This window comes from Phoxinus phoxinus (genome assembly GCF_949152265.1).
Source record: "Phoxinus phoxinus genome assembly, chromosome: 13".
Classification (NCBI taxonomy): domain Eukaryota; kingdom Metazoa; phylum Chordata; class Actinopteri; order Cypriniformes; family Leuciscidae; genus Phoxinus; species Phoxinus phoxinus.
The window spans coordinates 24,404,378-24,426,249 of NC_136888.1; the positions used below are offsets into that span (position 1 = coordinate 24,404,378).

Genomic DNA, 21,872 nt, shown 5'->3' on the forward strand with positions numbered 1-21,872 from the left:
TTGACCAAAGCAAACATGAGAAGGAGAGAATGTTGATCTGATTTACTTACTATGATTATTGTGGACAACATTGTAGTCCAGTAAAACCACTCTGCTATTGTGTCATATAGTATATGACTTAAATATATATTATAGTATATATAATATATAAAATAGTAGCAATAATGCTTATCAGAGTCCAAAATTAATACAACACATGCCAATGGTTGGAGAAAATGTCAGACTATAAATAATTCCTTACCTGCTATGTACTTGTTTTGGCTACAAAACACAATGCATATTTCACATAATGTTTTTTATGTTTCTGAGGGTCATTTTTTCTAAAGTAAAGGTCAATACTATGTGCATGTCACAACAGATATTTTCTTCTGTTTCGTCGTCTCTGAATCATCGTGTACGTTTGCAATATTCAGTGTATCACTCTTACAACTTCAATTAAACCATGCACTAAGTTCCAGTTCCTTGTGAAGGAACTATCAACTGGTAACTCTGTACTATTTACTTGCCAAATACATTTTGTACTCACATTTGGCTCCTGATGGGTGTTAATATTGGACCCTAGTGCTCCTCTTCTCTAAAAAAAACATATTTAACAGTCATCAGGCACTGACAGAGATGAGCACAGTGTAAAAGTACCAGAATCTACTAAGCTGCCAAACTCCATTAAAAAGTTCACCGTAAGATATTCTAAAAGCATTGCCATAAGACGATGACAACCCAGCTTCATTCACATATTCTTGCTGGTTCACTTTAGCTAAATCCAAGGGGGACCAAATTGTTTTAGTCAAAGTCAGCAGCCTTATTCCACCGAAGCACACATCCTCCAGTCTATTCCATTAATGCTGTGAGCTTTTATGTGGAAATAACTGTGACCTATGGCAAAGGGCAAAACAAAGCGTGTCCCGTGTGCTGAGGCCAGCCCAGCAAGCAGGACACCCCATTCTGAGAAAAAGAGCGAATCCCAATTGCAAACGGCCGAGTTTACACACAAGATGCAAATGGACCTCGGACAAATGAACATGGGAAAGCAACAGGACTGCTGGTTGCCAGATCCCCTGAGATCTACAGGAATGAATTATTAAATCTTCACCGGGACGATGAGAGAGAGAGAGAGCGCAGGAATAGGAGAGAGGGGGTAGACACACACTGTCATCTGAATCTCCCTCTTAATCCAATGAGAATTTATTTTCTCTGCCGCTGTAAATGTTGGTCGCTAAGCTGTGGGACAAGTGCGCACTGTGGTGCTATTCATGCATAAAATGTGGATTTCTATTTGATTTTCTGATGTTTAAGCCTGTTAAATTCCCCCCTGCTCTCCTGGCACAATCGCCTCCCCTTGAGTTTCTCCGTAACGTAATTACATTGAGGAGCAAATATTGACAGCATTTGTCTTAAGCTTTGAAATGTTCAAATTCCCAAACAGAAAAAACTAAAAACAAACAAACTCAGAATAACATCTGGGTTCATTATTTTGATTGGCCGGCTACAGAAATTAAACATTGAGGGTGGTACTTTGAATTCTGGAATATCAGAAGTGATGCTTTGAATTTTTGACGGTGAAAGATTTTTGTTCGTGTTCGGCTTAGCCCTTGACAAGGATTTGCATTCTTTGAAAATGTGCTGACCATCGGCAAGTAAACAGACGTGACCGTCTTGACAAACAAGTCAGGTTTGGTGTGAGGGAGAGTGTGTGCCATTGTGTGTTCAGAAAAAGGACGTTTGTTTCGATTAAACAGTGGACACAAGTCAACGACACATTCTAGAAGTAAAGAATAAAGACCCCATCCCTCCCTAAAGACATAATCACAGCAACTCAAAAATCATATGAAAGAAATTAATCTTATGAGTGCAGTTTCACTAAGCTGCTAAAAGCCTAAAAAGAGTCACATCACAGGTGAGAAGATTTACATGAATAACATGCATGTGAATGACTAGAGCTTTAGAGCTGCCTTTTCTTCCAAACATGCTCCTGAAAAAGGATAAAAAATAAGTCATATTACAAGCGTAAAATGAGCTTCATTTCAGCTGCCTTTTGCATAATATAATACATTATATAAACTTCTACATAATATAATATTTCTACTAGTGCTGGGCAACGATCAATCGCATCCAAAATAAAAGTTTGTGTTTACATAATATATGTGTGTGTACTGTGTATAATTATTTTGTATATAAAATACACACATGCGTGTTTATATTTTAAGAAAAAAGTGTTAATTATATAATATATATATATATATATATATAATATAAATTATATATATACAGTATATATATAAATATATATATATATATATATATATATATATATATATATATGCAAATGTTTCTTAAATATATAAATGCAAAATGATATATACATAATAATTACACACAGCACACACACATACTGTATTATGTAAACACAAACTTTTATTTTGGATGCGGTTAATCATGATTAATCGTTGCCCAGCACTAATTTCTACATACTATTATTTAAATTAGGACTTTTCCAATTTTAATATGAATATCTGTAAGTTAGATAGAATACGGTATAGACATCTATATGCACAGGATCCCAAGAAAAGCTCACAATGTACCATATCTCTCTCACTATGTTAATTTTGGGCCAACAGTCGATCCTATAGTACCTGAAAGAGACCCTCCTCCATCACCGCCCACCCCTCTGCACACAACTCTCACTTAATAAAGAGCCATCCGAACAAGCTCATTTATTTTCCAGAAAATTAACTCACTTTCAGTCCTGATTAATGATTTTAATCTAAATGAATCAAATTAAAAATTGAAAATTATATTTCCAAAGCCCACAAAAAGGGGGGAAAAGACAAGGAGAAAAGACCATTCCCACTTAACAAATGAGCCTTCAAATATTAAAAGAGGAGCAGGAGTGGGTGATCCTAATGAAATGTGTCCGGTGCTTGGCTGCCTCTCCCTACACACAGGCAGATCCGGAGTCGGAGGGGAAAAAAAAGAAGAAAAAAAAGAGATGCACAGAGAAAATAAAGAGATAGGAGAGGGGGAGCCCTGCTCATTGTCCACAGAAAATCCAGAGAGAATTACTGAGCTATCTACTTACTTTAATTATTGTGTCATGCCCTGTCCATTCTCAACACTACTTTAAAAGAGAATGAGAGAGAAGCGAACTGTAGGTGCTACGGTCATGTGATTGCAGTGGGCCGAAGCTAGTGAGTGGGCATTGACTGATGCGGACAAATTCACTGCGATATTTCGGCACAGAAGCTGGCTGCGTGGCTAGCTGTGTTTTTTTCGGGGCTTTGTTGCTAACCTGCCAAATGCTTGGCTGACTTAATAGACAAAGTGATGAACGGCGATCATTTTGGGGCGGAGGAATATTGCTGACTGCCGATATTGGAAGCACTTCTGATTGGATCACCATCGGATTTCCCACTTCAAACGGCATTGTACATTGGAGAGACGGGGGGGACGGCGACGGGGACGGGGGGGGGCGATCGGCATCTAGGTCAAATTGACATGTTAGTGCTTGCTTTGTGAGGGGAAAAAACACAACTGGAGTGATGGAATAGGCGTCCGTGAGTGGAACGGTGTCACTTGTGTAAAGCTGTTATTGGTTATCGAGTCGTGGCTGTTCAGAGTTGAGCACAATTTTATTATGACCCATCTTTCATCCAGGATCCCCAGTATAAAGGACACGGAAATTTTAGGGGGGTGGCGAGTGCTGATGGAATGTCATCCAAATGATTGAAATGTTGAAATTCATAATTGGAAACACAGTGCTATCTTATGGCCCTCTCCCTCCACACACACACACACACACACACGTACGCAGAGCTCCGTCACAGCAGCAGAGGCATGTGTGAGGATGGGCACGGCAGTGGTTTTTATGGTAATTGAGGCAGTTATATGAGGTGGATGTGGACAGCGCCTTTCTTCTGCCGAGACTTAAAGAGAAATAAGCGTGCGTTATCTTCCTGCCGGCAGAGCCGCCCTATTGTTGATTCAATAATACAAGACGGCTCTTATCAGGGCTCGGGGTGACTGATTGGCAGGCCGATATGTTTAGACAATGTGCCGTGTTCAAACTGAATTTACTCAGGCCTCCGGTCTACCCAGGAGCAAGCAGAGCAGAGCGAATTAACACCACACAATGGACTGAGACTCTTTCAACATCTCTACATGCCCCCCTTGGCCCATGTCTTTTTCTGGACTAATACCCACAATGATTATGATGATTACGGTGGTTAACGGTTATAACGGGGATAATAAATAAAAAAAAGCTAAATATAATAGTAATATAATAAATGTAAATGAAAGCAAACAACAACAATAATAATACATTATTAGCGACAAATGGAAATTAAAGCAAAAATTTTATAATAATAACAACAAGAAGATGTGAATAAAAAAAAAAAACATCAATGTGAATGAAGACACACACACACACACAAAATGCTAAGTAATAAAAAAATCATAACAAAGGTGCACCAGGAAGGGCAATGAGAAACGTAGCTTTAGTTGCACTAATTAACAATAATCAAAATAAAATACGACCGTTGTGAAAAAATGCAATCCCAGATATTCCTATCCCAATGGGATTAGAGGACACCAGAGATATCCGAAAAACTGTAGTTAATTTGCTTGATCATTTTTAACAGGGTTATGCAAGAAAGTGTTTAATTCGAGCAGGATTAAAATCATCAAGTATATCTGTGAAACAAATTTACCGGAGAGAACTAGTTCTGTCTGATCAGGGCTTTAGAGACAAACGCATCAACACAAAATCAAGAAGCATAATTGTGTTTACATTTGAGGTCCCTGTTTAATTTAAAGAGACCTCCAAGTGGTGGGCAAAAGCCGAGGCAGAAAGAGGTGTGTGTAGGGGTGAGATATGGGCCAGGGGAGGTGCTGGCCAGCATCGCGGGATCAAAAGGAGTGATTTTTTGCCTTCATCTGGCCTGATGGTGGAGTAAATGAGAACAGATCAGCGCTGTGGTCTGTGGGCAGGTGGCTGTCGGCCGTCGTCCGTCTCCCAGCCATTAAATTGCTGGCAAGATGGAGGGCCTTCCTTTCCTGTAGCCACACTTACAGATCAAACAGTGACAAATGAGATGTAACTGCACTTGTAAAGCAAGGCTACAATCTGTCAAAGTACAATATAATTTGTGATCTGATGTGGCAACCACGTTGTCTATTTCTGACGGTTCACCTACAAAATCTCACAGGGTTTTTTTTATTTTCTTTGTTTCAATCTCCTTTTCATATTATTCTTTAATAATTTTTGGGATGCGCTGATTGTTTGAACAGAACATTTTGGATGATAGTGATTTTTGTTATGGTTTATAGCCATTATGTTGACCTATAACTGTCCTATACTATGCTTGCTTTCTTTCTTTTTTCTTTTCTTCTTTTTTTAAAAGAAAAGCTTTCAAATTAAACCGCCAACAAAAATAGTTCCAAAAATAGGCTACATAAATATATGTTTATATAAATCTATATTTTAAAAATATTTAAGATATTTACATTTGGGGAAAAAGTCCTGACACCCTCTAGTATCTACCTAATTAGGCAGATAATAATGGTATATGATGATATTTATAATATTAAATAGCATATATATCTACTATATATGCATATAACATGTTTTATTTTATAAAAAAATAGTTTAAAAAAATATTGTATATATATACTGTATGTATATATATATATAAATTAATCCATCAGACAAACATGATTGGCATACAGACAAAAAGATGGATAGATAGATAGATAGATAGATGATAGATAGATAGATGATAGATAGATAGATAGATAGATAGATAACATGCTTTATAATCCTCAAAGCCATTTTTGGTGAATTTGACTCGGTTCTACAGCTCCATTGTCTGTGTTTGTGTGCGGTAGGCTTGGTCATTACCTGAGGAAAATCAGTGCCGAGGAAAAAACTACTTAGTGAGCTGTATGACTGCATTAACAAGGCCTCTCTCTGCCTGAACAATTCCTCGCCTCTAAATGATCTAATTAAAGTCTCATCAGTCGTGTGTCTCGGGCCGAGCCCTCCGCTGCTGCATTCAGACACTTTCACACGTAACAGCGTTCCCTGCTGTGCTAGCACTCCCCTCGGCCTAACTGATCCAATGGAGGGCTTCTGATACATCATCATAACAGACAGTGGGTGTCTTCTGAGGGTGGAAGACTTGTAGAGGTTTAGATGTTGAGCATGGGTAATATGATGGGCGATGAGGGTAACAAAATTAACCCTTAGTGGTTGAACAGTGAAAATGATATGAAAATGAGTAAACAGTTATGACCACATACAGTATCACTCAGATACACTTTCTACACATTCCTTATGCACACACACGCAATGAATTATCCAAAAAAGTGTCCCCTTCAAAAATGTGTAAAACATTTATAAGCTTTCAACATGACCGGGACAGACAGATTTTGGTGGCAGGTCATAGTCTATCAAGGGCTGTAAGATTGATATGGTATGTGTCACGATGGAAGGGCGTCAGTGCTGTAAGGCAGTGGGTGATGGTGGAGATTGCATTAGAGCAGAGCACAGGATGGTGCTGGGGGCTGGGCCACGCTGGTTAATATGGGGCAGTGGGGAAACTGATGGTGTTGTAAGGAACGAGGGACGGGCAGCAAACGGCCTGCAGGTTGCTTCAGGTCGGTCAGTGGGAGATGAGTGGGTAATTGCCACTTCACCATGCCCAGTGTGTTCATTCAACCCTTCAAACGACAGAAACCGCATCTGAGCCTTCTCTGATTTCTTTTCTTCCATAGTACATAAGTGGGATTCAAAATGTGAACTGAAGTATGTATGCTAATATCATCAAAACCTAATTATGAAATGCAATAAAAGAGGTAAAAGTAAAAAAATAATAATAATGAATAATATACTGTATATATAAACAAAAGAAAACATTTATAAACTAGGGACCACATTGGACCATAATAATAATAATAATAATAAAATAATAATTTATATTATAGTATTATTTATATATATATAAACTATTTATTTAAATATAAGTATATACAAATATTAAAAACAATTTTATATAGTTAAAAAAACTATTCAAAAATGTAAAATGAAGAAGAATGTGTGATACTGACCATTATTGTACTTACTAACATGAATCATATTAATAAATTATAATGTTAAAAAATAAAAATTAATGAATGCAAAAAAGCCTTTTCGGATTTGGACCCCACTATATGCATTATATATTTAGGCCTTCAATCACATGCCACAATTAAAAAAAAAAAAAGCATGTCATCTCTCTCCTTCCAACTCACCGCTCTAAAAAATATCTGAAGATATTGTTTTAAATAGGCGTTGAATTCACCTCATCAGCACTTGTAAAAAAAAAAATCTGTACGATTAGGCCTTGTGCCATGTAATTAGCCCAAAGCAATTTAAAGACAATGAGTAAATGAAATGCTTTGCAATCAGCTGACATTAATTTTGCAATGCACATAGTCAAGGCTGCACTGGCTCATCGCTCGTGATCACGGCAGGGGAAGAAACTGTGTATTTTAAACTGAGACGCGAATATTCACAGTATAAGTGCAAAAAACTCCCAAACCTTTGATGAATGCCTGACTGTGCTATTTGTGTGTGATCTTGTATATATGGTTTATGAGGACACAAATGTGTACTGTATAATCTCATGTATAACTTCATGTGTCCTCGTAATCAACTAGCTTAAAAACATACTAAACAGTGTTTTTTGAAATTTAAAAAAAATGGCAAAAGTTTTTTGTTATCGGTAAGTTTAGGAGTAGGGTGAAGGGTGATAGAATATACCGTTTTTACAGTATAAAAAAAAACATTACGCCTATGTAGAGCCCCCGGAAACCACATACAAGTATGTGTGTGTGTGTGTGTGTGTGTGTATTTTTGTGAGACATTTAGGTGAGCTAAATGTAAGTGTGGTGTGGGTTTACGGCTGAGTGACGGGGGTATGACCCACAGAAATACACTCTTCTAAAGAAACTTCATCTGTCAGTCATATCAGTGCTTTAACAGCTCTCTACCGGACAGCCTGGGGTACCGGGAGAGGATAATACTCAGTTTGTAAGTGTGTTTGTGTGTGTGTGTGTGTGTGTGTATGGGTGCTTTTCCTCATTCAAGACCTGTGTTGTGTAGAGACTTTCACCACATAGAAGCTTAATAAAAACAATCTTTCATATGTGTTGGTAGCATAATAGCTGTGTGGTCTGCTACCACATATTCGGAATGTTCAGTTCTTCAATTTGAAGAAACGCATCTGAATGGCAACCGCATAGGAACATCTAAATAGCAACCACATAGAAAACAGAAAATGGTACGCAACATAAAAAACGTGTCCAACAACAACAACGTGATCTGTGGGGATATGGCTGATAGATTAACACCCTGCATCAAACTAAGCAGGTCATTTCTACACTATTTTTGGATGAGAAATTAGCAGATGCGTACTGATGTGCCTGGTGGTAACAAACCTCTGGACAGAAATACATTTATAATACTTTGTTTCAATGCCTGTGACCTATTTTACAGCAAATTAGACAATTGCTTTAGTACATGCTGACACTCATGCTAATTAGACTTGCGCTGTTGTGTTGTCTTGGCTTATAAAGAAACAGATCTGGAGGCAAATCATGAATTTAAGAATTACCATTAGAAGATTTGTATCGAAAGTAAAGATTTGTAATTGTTTAAAAGAGAAAAAATGTGATTTGAGTGCAGTAGTTGCGTTAGGAAGTCGGGAAAAAGTCCAAAGACTACTAAAGCATATGTTTACCGTTAATTCTCTAGGTTTGGGAGTAATAACATTGCATCCAGGGTGATGAAACGCAATTGAACCTGAATGCATGTTCACCTTGCTGACTACAACATAGGAATTCAAGACTTCCTCTCATCTGTCTGCCTGCTCCAACCATTCATAGATTACTATGATCAAGCCTCTCAAAGCCAGCAGTTCCACATTGCACCAAATTTAGCCTCTCCACCCCCCCTCAGGGCTCATACCAGAACAGTCTGTCGCTGAAACCGTCTTCCCTGCCTTCCACATCTGCATTCTCCCGCTCAATCGCACCAGACCGCATGGATTGATAAAGTATGATGACATGGATATCACATGCCTCGAGTGTGTCTATATGTATGTGTGTAAGGTGTCGTTTCCCAATAAGTGAAGATAATCAGGACAGAGAGGATGATGCTCTCCACCTTGTGAGGGCAAACAGCCGCCATTGGGTTGTAGCTGCTTCCTGACATAAAGAAATAAGGACGTTCTCAATGCGCCAGCTGTGCGGGCATCAGGCCCCTGCCAAATTCCAGACCCTGCCCTGCAACCAAATCAGCCTGGCCGACTGGAAAAGCACAGTCTGTGGGCTCAGCATGGTCTGTCTATGCAAAAAAAAAAAAAAAAAACCTGCCGTCTGCAGGCAGCGGCGCAGAACCGGAGAAGCCAAGAGCCCAGTCCGACTGGTGCCTTCATGCACAAGTGAAGCCCAGTAAGTAAATTGGTCACAAATTACCAAAACAAAGCAGTCGGAGAGAGCCAGTGCAGGCAAATCGCGGCCTGCGGCCATGGCCCACTGCACTGTACAGAGCTCTGATTGAGTCACATCGTTCAAAACGACATGTTACTGTTGCATTGTTATGACAGTCGGCCAGCTGCGTGATTGGTGCGGTTGCAAAAGCCCATATAGAGCCATTAAAAGGTCAGCAGGTGCTGGACAAGGCGGCAGCATGTGCATCCCAGTGGAGACGTTCTCTGGGATTGCGGGCGGTGGGCTGCAAGCGCTTGTGATGAGGGACACGCTGAATGCTGGAAGCGGTCCAGACTCTATTGCTGAGCCACTCAATCACAGGCTCAATCGAAGGCCCTCGCTTCAGCAGCGTCTGCCCAGGCCTGTGGAAGTACATGTTTACTGCGCTCTGCAGGGAGCACTTCACAATATCCTCTCGGATACTACACTACACTGCTGTTTACCAAACGGCTGGGAGTGAGGAAAGAACATTTGTTTGCATTAATGTACAGTGAGCCAAAAAAGGTATTTGGACACCTACGTCACACTTAATGTATGCATTTCAGAATTAGAAATAAAATATATAATCAAATATACTAGAGAGATAATTTATTTGTATGCACTGAAATTCAAATTCTAGAGATACTAATAATTATTTTAAGGTTATGGATGATAACTGATAAATGGTCAGTATTAAAATTCCACAATATTTTGTCTAAATAAATAATAATAATAATAAATTAATAAACTCAATTGTTATAAATAATAAAGGTTATCTACATGTAAAACAAGCATGCACATTTAATTTTATATATACTATATATTGAACACATTAAAATACTTAATTTTGAATAACTATTGTTTAATCGCTTCAAACCTAACAAATTTATTTTTGAAAATTTCTTGGAAAATGTTCTATGGTTATTTCACATACATGACACACAAAATCATCCATGGCTTAAGTGTCCAAGTATAGGCTACTTTTTGTGGCCACTGAATGTATACATCACCTAATTATGAGAATATCTGCCTTGGCTGTGCCAAGCTGCCTTCTGGGAGAAATCGTCATTTATTAAAGTGTCAGCAAAGTGTCCCCGGTGCTCTGTATGGAAAACGAAAGAGCACAGACCTCCAGCTGTCCCTCTGCCCACAAGTGGTTGTGGCAGACAGGGGAAATGCACGAGTGGAGGAGGAGGATGGGAAGAGTCCTCCAAAGTCAGCAGCATGTAAAATCTTCCCCCACCTGGCTGGGGTCCAAACACACAATGCTCATTCTGCCTCCGATTCAGCGCAGGGACTTCCACCAATCCTCTGCGGGTTACTCCAATGCCTAAAGATGTCATTTAGTTGAGGATGGCGAGCAACCAGGGAGCGGGAGAACAGAGGGATTGGAGGGGAGGGAAGATCGGTGGCAGGGGAGAATGGAGGAAGGAGTCGAGGAGGGATTTGAGCTACTGTGCCTTCTGTTGCTGCTGGAGAGGAGAGGTGGAAAAGGCACAGCGATGACCTTTCTGTCTCTGCACAGAAAAAAAAAGAAACCTCTCAGCAATTAAGAGGAGTTAATGCCCTAATTATGTGTGTCGTTTTAGGCAGCGCCAGAGGGGATCTCCTAAATAGTAAGAGAGGGTCGGGGGAGGGAGAAGAGTGTGAGATGAGGGGGATGGAGGGTTACGAACCCAGCTGTTTCATTCCCAGACCCAACCTGGAGGGGAGTGCTATGGCCAGTAGCTTGGGTTTTTAAGCAGGTGCGGTAGATAGGACAGTTGGGCGATTCCCAAATGTGCCACCTAGGGTTATTTCAGGTGAAGCAATCCTCTCAACCCATGAAGGGTGCGGAGAGTAAGGGAGGAAGGTGTGTGCTGTGATACACATCACTAGCGCTATCAAGCAGGGCCTGCCAGTCAGTTATGACACAATAATGAGGCTGTCATGATATTCAAATGGGTCTGTTCTGAAGAGTGTGACTCTCTATGGTGCACACTTTCGCCTTGACGATGAAGAGGCAAGTCTTCTTCTGAGTGACATTTCATACTTAAGAAGTTATACCAAAAGCATATGTCATCTTTATGTGGTGTACTATCATACTGGTATAGTCAACATACCATATAGCTGTGCACAGTGATTTTTCTGTCAAGTTGGTTTTGTGCTCCACAGAAACTGAGTCAGCCACATATCTAGGACTGAATTAGTCTCAGTGACTAGCGAGAAGATGGACAACTGTTTGTTCTTTAACAGGGAGATGGGTGGGACCTCAAACTGAAGGTGCAGCACAATCGCACCCTGGAAGAAAAACAAACCAGCTTTGAGAAAGAGTTGCTATGCTGACATTTAAAAGCACACACAGAGGCGCTATCTAGGAATAAAGTAGGGCAAACTACAGAGAGAGAGAGACTGCATAATGATATCACCCCCCTGAGAGCTCTCTTTAAGACACTAGCTCTCTATTTTGGGGAGGCAAGAGTGGTGGGTGGAGGGTGGTCTCAGACGGGTCCTCTCCTCAGGCTCTAAATGAATGGCGGCGTTGCATAATCCAGCGAGCCTCGCCCGCTGACAGCACAATGATTTATGCCCCCCGTCAGAGGAAGAGAGGGGCGAGAGAGCGAAAGGCAGATGAGGAAGGGACGGAGTGTGAGAGAGAGAATGAATGAGAGAGAGGGAGAAAGAAAAATAAAGAAATAGGTAAGGAAAGTAAAAAAAAATGCAGAAATGGGGAGGAAGGCAGAAAAGAAGAAACTAGGAAAAAGAAGGTGAGACAGACGTCAAGCCAAGTAGTCTTGTTCACTCTCTCCATCGTTTTCCAGAGACACTTGGGATGACTTAAGTGAGACAGCTACAAGTTATCATTCCTAGTACAAAATGTATGTTAAAATATATATTTTTTTCATTTATATTGAAATTATATTGCATTAAGACCTATAGATTTGAATTTGTACCCAACATAGAACCAAAAGTGTTTATCATACAAAAGTAAACAAAACTGTCTCTAAAATATGATGCTTTAAAATCATAATAATCTAATAATTTTATGATAATTATCATTAAAAGCAATAATGTTAAAAAATAACAATAATTAAATTATGTATTTTAATGTTATTGCAACATCATTATTACTATTATTAAAAGGTAAATAAATTAAATTATAGTAATATTATTCATACTAATTTTTACAATATTAGATTAAAATAATTACATATTAATAATAATATTAGCAGCCAATAACTCACAAAACATATGATGAGTGAATGTCATGCAAACTGTCCAATTTGGCAAACAATTTAGTATCAACACACTGTGTCGTTGATGACCTTTGACGTCAACAAGAAAGATCCACCCATTTTTGGCTCACAACCCACCAGTTGAGAACTACTGATTTAATACAAGAGAAAATAATGTGGGATGTTTAGCTGATGAGGTGTTTTTCGCACTACCATATCTGACTACTGTGATCATTGCCTGTAGCATGTTCTGTGTCAGTCATGATAATGGTGACAGTGGCCAGCATGCTATATATTTCATTGAAGGGTTTGCAGCACAGAAGCGGAGGAATTTTATGCGGGATTTGATGCGATGAGGCAGGCTTTTGAGTTTTAAATTGCTCTCTTGCTCTGACTAAAAGCAGCACGCACTCTATATGTATGAGTATGTATGTCAGTGTGTATGTGTGTGAGACAGAGAGAGAGAGAGAGAGAGAGAGAGAAAGAGCAGACACTTTAGCCTACTCATATCTACAGGCAGGACTGGTTATTTTGCTTCCATGGCTGCTCGTATCCCCGGAGAGTTACAGTGGGGAGAGCCACTGCTGTCAGAATCCAAACTCCGGCCTTCGTTAGGACAGCCACTATCTATAACACAGCACAATAATTGGGCGAGCTCTAATTGCCTTCTGCAGGAATTAGATGTTACATATTCGTAAGGTGCATCCCATCACTGCCAACCTACGTCTGCAGGTTTCTTATTTCCCCCCCTTTCTCTCTCATTCCCTTTCTTAGTTTAGATGAAAGCAAATAAAACACTTCATTGGTCAGTAAGCAAGGAAACTAATATGCATCCAACATGCCCTGTAAACTCTGAATCTCAAAAAAAAAGATTTGTATACATATAAATTATTATCCACATATACTGAACATGTACATATACATAAAGCGCTTAAAGCTCCAGTACAGATATAAGAAATAGTTTGACCAATCAGATTAAAGAACTGGAACTGTTGTTTAAATATTTAAAAGCAAATTAGACAGATTAAATCATAATTTATAATTATTCATAAATAAAAATGTAGTTTCAAAAAGTGAAAAAACATTCCCTCACAATAAAGTCTGAAATCTACAGTGATGGCGAAAGACAGAAGCATCACTTCAAAAGAGCGGGACAAAGAGAGGTATGAGCTATATTAAGTAGCTCGCTCTGTGCAGAAGGCCATCCATCTGTGTGTGCAGACATGAGGGATGAGTGGCTGAGAATCTACCATCAACATCATCATCATCACACGTATGCCCCTTCTCACTTAGCTTAGAGCACGCAAGGTTTCGCAGAGTGAAGAGCATGTAGGTATTGATGAGTGTGTGTATATGCATTAGCATCCTAGTGCATATGTTCTTGTGAATAAGTGCGTTCTCTGAGTGTGTGTGATCAGCGCCGCATGCATCAGCTCGTCTGTGAACTGTATCTCTCTAAGTGTTGTGTAATAAGCACTCTCCAGTCCTGGTATACGGCTCTCGTTCCCCACACGCTGCGTACCGCCGGGTGCTTTAGCTCAAGCATGTTAGGGATGATTCCCGGCTCTGGTCTCAGGCCAGTGCTCTGTCAGGCCCAGTCCCTGTCTCTCTGACTGTCTGTGGATATAATTTTACAGTTGGGTGGCTGGAGGTAGCGACGCGGCAGGAGGTCGGCCCCCAGGGTCAAACAGAGATGTTGCTGGAGGCAGCAATTTCCTTGCAGCTAGAGCGCGCATGTGCCTGCAAGGTGAGCACCTGCACACACTCTCGGTGCGAAGGCGAGTGCGTGTTGATACTGAGAGGCTTTACTTATGCATATGTATGAGCAGTGTGTGTGTACAATATGGGAGTGTTAAGCTGCAGGTGAGAGCTGCGTTGTGATAGGTGGACAGATATCATGTTGGGTGGTTCAAATAGCCCTGCGGCGGTTTGGCTCTGTCTGCCGAAGGATTTCATCACTTTGGATGCCTGGTATAGAGAACTGCAAGTCTGTGTTGTGGATGTGTGTGTGTGTGTGTGTGAAAGATCCTTTCTTTATCAGGATTTCTTATCCCATTCCCACCTTCATGTCTCCCAGGGGTGACAGGGCTAATTTCAGACAGATCTTTCCCTTAAGCAAGCTGTTGGCTATGGGTAACAAACCCAACCCCCTCCCCTCCCCCAAAACCCTCCAACTCCATCCAGCGCCTCTGCACGGACACTGACACGCCGGCTTAGCCTGTACCTCACCTAAGCTAGCCAGCCACAGTTAACGTCGACTGACAACTAACACACACACATAGATGACTGATCTGGATTTAATCTGATTCCAGGCCAGTGAGTTCTGCGCTAAAACACTGAAAACAACAAAACCTGACAAACGTGTTAGCATATCGTTCAAAAGTGTTGTAAAACGAACAAATAAAATGTTAGCATAACATTTTATTTTCAGAAAACCATGAGGAGTGTCAGTCGTACTTAAAGGCAATTTAAATATTTCATATGAAAAGCCATGAGGCAGAATTGTGTTTGCATGTCTAAAACAACCCTGAAAAATGTGCTAGTGTAATGTTACAAAAGTAGCTGACACAAAAACATTGTAAGCATTTTACACAATATTTTATAAGAATAGGTTGAACTGTATTTGTATGCTTGTCTAACAAAGCTGTGAAAACAATCGATAATAGGTGCTAGTGTAATAGTCAGTTTTATGACAGTAGCTACTTTTGAACAACACAATAAAATGCCAACAAAAAAACATGAGGGAGCAAACAAGTCATTTAAATAGCCTATTTACATGAATAGCCATGAGGTTAAACACTGTTGGTACAATATGTGTTTGTTGTGCATAAAACACTGTGAAAACAAGTTAGCACAACATTCAGCAAATAAAATGATGTAAATCTGACTAAAAACATAGCATTTTAAACAAATTTTAGGTTGAATTGTGTTTGTATGCGTGTCTAAAAGCTGTGAAAACAACAAACCAGAAATAGGTGCTAGCGTAACGTTCAAAAGTAGCTACTGTCATAAAACTGACTAACAAAATAAAAAATGTGAGGGACCAAACAAAAGCAATCCACATATTTTATATGAATATCTATTGTTGAATTGAATTGTTTGTATGTGTTTTTTTCTTCTTCGTTCTTTGTGTGTAAAGTAAACATGTTGTGGAAAAATAAGAAAATTGATGCATCAATTTTTCAAATGACCCTTATTCATATGTAGAGGGGGACCTCTGTATTAAATTCAAGCACTTTACAACAAATGGTTGTGCCATTGGGTGCCATTTTGATATATGTGTGTATGGGTGGCTAGCAGCAAGAACAAAAGGCTGCTATTTGTCTGGGTGCTCATGGGAGAAGATGCCATATCAAACATGCAACTACATCCCTCAGACCTTTCTGAAAACAGGCCTCTACTTATCAATTACCTACCTGTCAGCGACACCGGCCGTGTAGGCAAATGTCCCTGCACAGGGCAACAATAGCGTTGAATGAGATTGCCATTTGCGTGTATGTGTGTGTGTATGTGCACGTATGTGTGAGAAAAAGACGGATAATATAAAAAAGAAACATTTCACATGGACAAAAACATGCATATGCGCACACTCACACTCAATGCAAAAAAAAATTTAACCTGTGGGGCATTTGTGCCTGCTGTTGCTCCACAGATGTGTTGTTTTGGTATAATGTGAGCTGACCACTCAGGTCCGCAGAAGGTAGGCTGGCCGCAGGGCCTGTGTGTGTGTGTGTCTGGTCTCGTGTCTTGGTGAATAAGGTGCAGTCTACCTGATCGTGACTTAAAGGGCCAGAGCGTTTGTGTCCACACACACTTGCGTCTCTAAGAGTTCCTGTGCTGTGAGTGACAGGAGCATAGCCTACCTCTCATTCTCTCTCACATCTTCCCTCTCCCGCCAATGACGGCGGTTCTTTCATAGGCAGACAAAACACATCCTGTCCGCCTGAATGAAAAGCGAGGAAACGAGATGCCGTGCCGCATTTCAGCTGCTGGAGATATCAGAAAGGACTTTTTTCCTGCGTGAAGGTTAAAGGCTAGTTCAGGCAGCTCCTCTGTAAACTTTTAACATCAAAAGCAGGAAAGCCTGGAGAGCCAGAGCCTTTCCACAGGAGAGCGGCGGTTTCAAAATAACTGCTTGTCCATTTGGCAGAACTCTGAGAAAATGCCTCACAGGCCATCTCTCTAAATAATAACCAGTCTTGTTAGTTAGAACTGGGCCTTGAGGCCGAGACAAAAGATGGTGTTTGGCTGACCGTGAGTGGCCCTCAGGGCAGGAGGCCAACCGGCCCTTCAGTTTCAACCTTGACTATTCCAGACCTGTTCTACTTTTCTTCCTTCTCAAAGAAACCAGTACATTTTCTCAGAATAGTAGATAGAGTGAGAAATAGTCGGACAACAAATACAATGTTAATTTACTTCCCCTCCCCGACCCTTTTTTATCACTCACCTTCTCGCATCATGCCGACGGTCAGACACTTCATGAAGCGGCAGGCTTGGCAGGACTTCCTTCTGCGTTTGGTGATCTCACATTCATTGGTGGCGGGGCAGCTGTACTCGATGTTTCCTGTGGCGAGGCATGTAGAGGGAAGGAACAGAAAGTGTTTAATGACTGCCAACCAAAACCTCATTTCTGTAGCAATCTAGCAAGAAATATCATGTATTACATTATATCATATATACAATTGTATCATTTGCACAAATAAAAGCTTGGGGTTGGTAAGATTTTTGTTTCTTAGGCTAACTAAGGCCACATTTATTTAATCAAAAATTATATAAATCTTAATTTACAGCAGCCATTACTCCAGTCTTCAAAGTCACATGATCCTTCAGAAATCATTATAATATGTTGATTTGTTGCTCAAGAGGCATTTCTTATTATTATCACAGTTGAAAACAGTCGTGTTGCTTAATACTTTTGTGGAAACTGATATATATATATATATATATATATATATATATATATATATATATTTTTTAAGAATAGAAAGTTAAAAAGAAAATGTATTTGAAATTGAATTTTTTTACATTATAAAGATCATTAGAAATGTATTTACTGTCACTTTTGACCAATTAATGCACCCTTGTTGAATAAAATTGCTACAGTATACATATCAATTAAAATGCAATTCACATTTTCAAACATTATACTATCAACCAATACTGTGAGTGCAAACCCAAGCTCAATTTGTCAGTCCAAAAGAAGAGACTGAAATACAGCAAATGCATCCCATCATATCTGTATATGTGTGTGCAATGAGTGCAAAATGTCATGCAGGAAAGCGCCACTGGCTCTCCTCAGAGGTCATGTGTCATGGAACTGTGTGAAGCTGGGCAGGCAGGCAGACTTTACTAAACCTAAACAAAGACCTGCAGGTCACAATTCACCTCTAAGTGAACTTCCAATCACCAAGTGACAACGAACACTGCTCCTCATCCTACCAATCCCCATCATAAACAAAGCACAGAGAGCCATAAGTTTCCTATTGCAAGCCCTGGCATAAAGTAGACTATTACAGCGTGTTCTTTGAGTATTATGATGCAGTGAGAGGGGAAAAGGGCACTGATATATGCTTGTTTTTGCAATAGCACACAAATAGAATCTGATGAGTAATCTGGCACACAATAAAAGCATTTAAACACTTCCTTGGCTGAATTATGAGAATAACTTGCCAGATATAGTAATTTAATATAACAAATTTAGGGTTTGGAACAGCTTATGGCAGTGCTAAATCTCTCAGCGTAGGGAGAGAATTTGCACTATAGAATAACTATTAGAACACACACACACACACAGACACTGAAACAGACTCTCACACACACGCACACATGCAATTAACATAGGGCCCGTCTGGGACCTCCACACTGATGAAATATTTCAGAGTTAATCAGACTTTGTAAACACTGATTTGTATTGACTTCTCTTCTGTGAACTGATGTTTCCTCATTAAAAAGCAGATTAGCAGCACGAGCAGGGGGGCTAAATGCTCAAGACTGCTAATTCAACAGGAAACAGTATTTAAAGTATGCATGTCCATTAAACTGAGCTCCAATATTCATTAGTCAGGTAATCTCCAGAATCCATTAGGGTCTTCGGATTGGGAGGAATCTGTGCAGGTGGAATGTGTGTGGAGTTGAAAGGTGATTCGCATGAGGGATGAGGCTGGTTGAGTGGTCTTAACCAGCTGGGAATGTTTAAGGGAGGAAAAATCCTTGCCAATCTAATATAGGTGCTTTCCTCCCAGTAGTTGAATGCCAATGGCTTGAGTACTGTGTCCAGGTTATCAACACAGCGGAAAGAAGGCTGTATGTGTGTGTGCGTGTGTGTTCGCTGACAGGATAGAGTGATGTGATTTGAGTTAGGTGGCAGTCGATTAGTGCAATGTCCATTGTCTATCAGTCAAGTGCCCGACTAGAGGTTTCAAACAAGATATAAAATGTCCCAGGCGCTTTCTTCCTCTGCCTGTCTTCATACTAAACGCTACACTTCCATCATTCATCAGTTGCAGTCAAATGCCAATGGAGCTCATTTCCAGAGAATGGCGTCAACATGACCTTGAGCTGACCTTCTGCTACGGCAATAAAGTAAGGAACGGGTTTGGGAATGTTTTTGGCTTTCTGAGGTTGCACTCTTGGTATCCCTCTCCAGTATTTTGCCACTGCCTGGCTACGAGTGGCTCAATTGGGAGGTGATAGATGCAGGTTGTCAGGTGGCATTGGAGAAGTGCCACCGGAATGCCAGCTGCCAGTGATTTGAGTGGCCATGGCGCCCGTGCTGCCGCCTGTCCCAGCGCCCTCACCCAAACCGCTGTCCTGACGGCCCTGCATCCCTGAACTCCACAACCCCGTTCCTTCCCTCAAAAAACCTGCCAGTCTAGAACTCAATAAATGTCCAGCTGGATGGGATGTTTTTGAAAATCACCAAGAGTTTTATTGGCTAATGGGATGAAACATACCGATATGTCAAATTCCCACCTTTCGGGGGTTTGGATTGTGTTCAGGCCGAGCTAATTTTTGACCCATTTATTCAGGACCTACTTTGTTCCTCAGAGCTTTACTGTCACTTCTATACACTAGCAGATGAGTTACTTCCCGGTAAATTCAATTACTGCTGATCTCCGCTTTGAAATAACTGATCAAGCTTGTTAATCTGAAGCAGGAAATGTTTATTTCTTTGTAGCACATACTATTGACTAATAAGCCAGAGCATTACCCCCTTTGGCTTTACATGTATACTGGACGGAAAGCTGCTTAGGTGGTGTAAAGCCAGAGGACGTTGGATGTATGGAATTGATTTGTGCTGATTCTAGGTACCGGTATTGCACTTTGACTAAGTCCCTCTGACACCCTGGTCTGCCACCTGAACCTAGCTGAAGTTCTAGCTGAGGGAGGGTAAAAGCCAACCTTGAATGGTCCTCTTGAAAAAGGCCTTGCAGGCCTCGCAGGAGGCGACGCCATAGTGGTAGCCGGAGGCGATGTCCCCGCACACCAGACACAGGCGCTTGGGCATGGAGTTCAGCATGTACTCGCATTTAATCTGCGAGTCCTCTGTGATGGTGCTGGAGCAGTCCTCGTAACGCTTGGCTCCGGCTCCGCTGGGACCCAGAGCACCAGTTGGGCCGTAAAGAGTGGGTGAGTCCAAACCGTTTTGATGGCCGTTCATAGTGGAGCTGTAACTACCGCTGGCGTCTGAGGAGCCGCCGGGGCTGTGGTGATTTACGCTGTCCGTCAGTGATGCGGGGCTGGAAGGTTCCGTCTTTATGTAGGAGGGGCAACTCGACTCAATGTGGCGGTCCTTGCTGGACATTCTGCAGAGCAGCCTACAAGGATAAAACATAAAACAAATATTGAAGCGTTAGTGTACATGACCAACAGTAAATGAGCATGGAAACTAAGAAAATTATTGCCTGAGAACTTTTCTTTGATGTCCGTGCTGAAAAGACCAACATATGGCCTTAGATGCTAGCAATATAGTCAATTTGTGTTAGTCTAAGATGGTCTTTTTAGCAGGGGCAACTTAAAAATGTGTCGCCAACACAAAGCAATTGAGAAAAACAAAAGAAATAGAAACATACAACCCAGCCCCCCCAGCCCTTAAGAGCGACTCTCCATTCTGCACATGGGTCCACCTCCGCCTTAGCCTGAGAGAACAGAGGATTCAGCAGCTAAAAAAAGCCCCTGATTGAGAATTCAAAATTCTAGTTTTTTAGCATGTTAATGACTTCTCTGAGAGGAAACATAAGAGGCGAGGCATATGAGAGCCAGTGTGCCACGGTCCCCTGGGTCTCACTAAAGTGTCTGAGTGGTTGTATATCTACACGGCTGTAAAGAGGAGAGCTAACATCGCTACTCTAGCATAGTGTGCAGCCAATTGAGTTCTAAAGAAATGTGGCACAACTAACTCAGTCATGTCCTAATAGTTTTAGATCCTGTCGTTTTACATACATATACACACTCTGCAATAAATGTTTGCCTTGTCAAATCATAACGATATATTTATAACTATCTATATGCACACTAAAATAAAGGATTTGGACAGAATTAATTATACACTAATAATTACAATATAAAAATAAAATGACTATAAATATTAAATTGATTCATTTATATATATATATAAAAAAAAGAAAGTTGAACTTAAAATCAATGCTGACTTTTCAGATTAATTTTCATTTGACAGGAAATTATGTATTGTCGAGTTACAGAGTGTAAGTCAAAGCCTGTCATTTCTCCTGCACCGAAATCTTCCATCTCCACAAAAAAAGTGCTAAAGGCCTTTTCTTGTGATTGTGGATCAAGAGGTGGGATCCGGTGATCAAATGCACCATGACAGATGAGCGTCTGCGGGGCGGAAGAGAGAGGGACAGTACGGATAGCTCAGCGCCATCACTCACTTTCCAGTCAATATCAACTTGTTCTACATGACTCTAATCAGTGCGGAGGTGCAAAGCAGTTCCATCATCCTCGCCCGTGGCCAGTCACCATACACACTCGCACACACACGCTCGTACGCATCGACAGACAGAAAACAAAAAAATCAGCTAGACAGACTCAAACATCCAGTATCAATCCAGTAACACAAACAGACACCCACACAGTCAAAAGCAGAGACTCTTCAAAGCCAAACAAAAGAGCAGGCCGACCACCCCACCCACC

The 21,872-nt window shown here is 40.7% G+C and overlaps 1 protein-coding gene across 9 annotated transcripts in view; it reads right to left on the minus strand.

Moving 5' to 3' along the window:
- esrrga (estrogen-related receptor gamma a) overlaps positions 1 to 21,872 on the minus strand; it is a 160,407-nt gene that overhangs the window by 31,480 nt on the left and 107,055 nt on the right. For all 9 annotated transcript variants that reach the window (XM_079632753.1, XM_079632752.1, XM_079632757.1 and 6 more), the window contains 2 exons: positions 20,121 to 20,536; positions 17,167 to 17,283 (listed from right to left, as the gene is read on the minus strand). In XM_079632753.1, the coding sequence (XP_079488879.1) occupies positions 17,167 to 17,283; positions 20,121 to 20,536 (533 nt within the window). The remainder of the gene's footprint in view (positions 1 to 17,166; positions 17,284 to 20,120; positions 20,537 to 21,872) is intronic.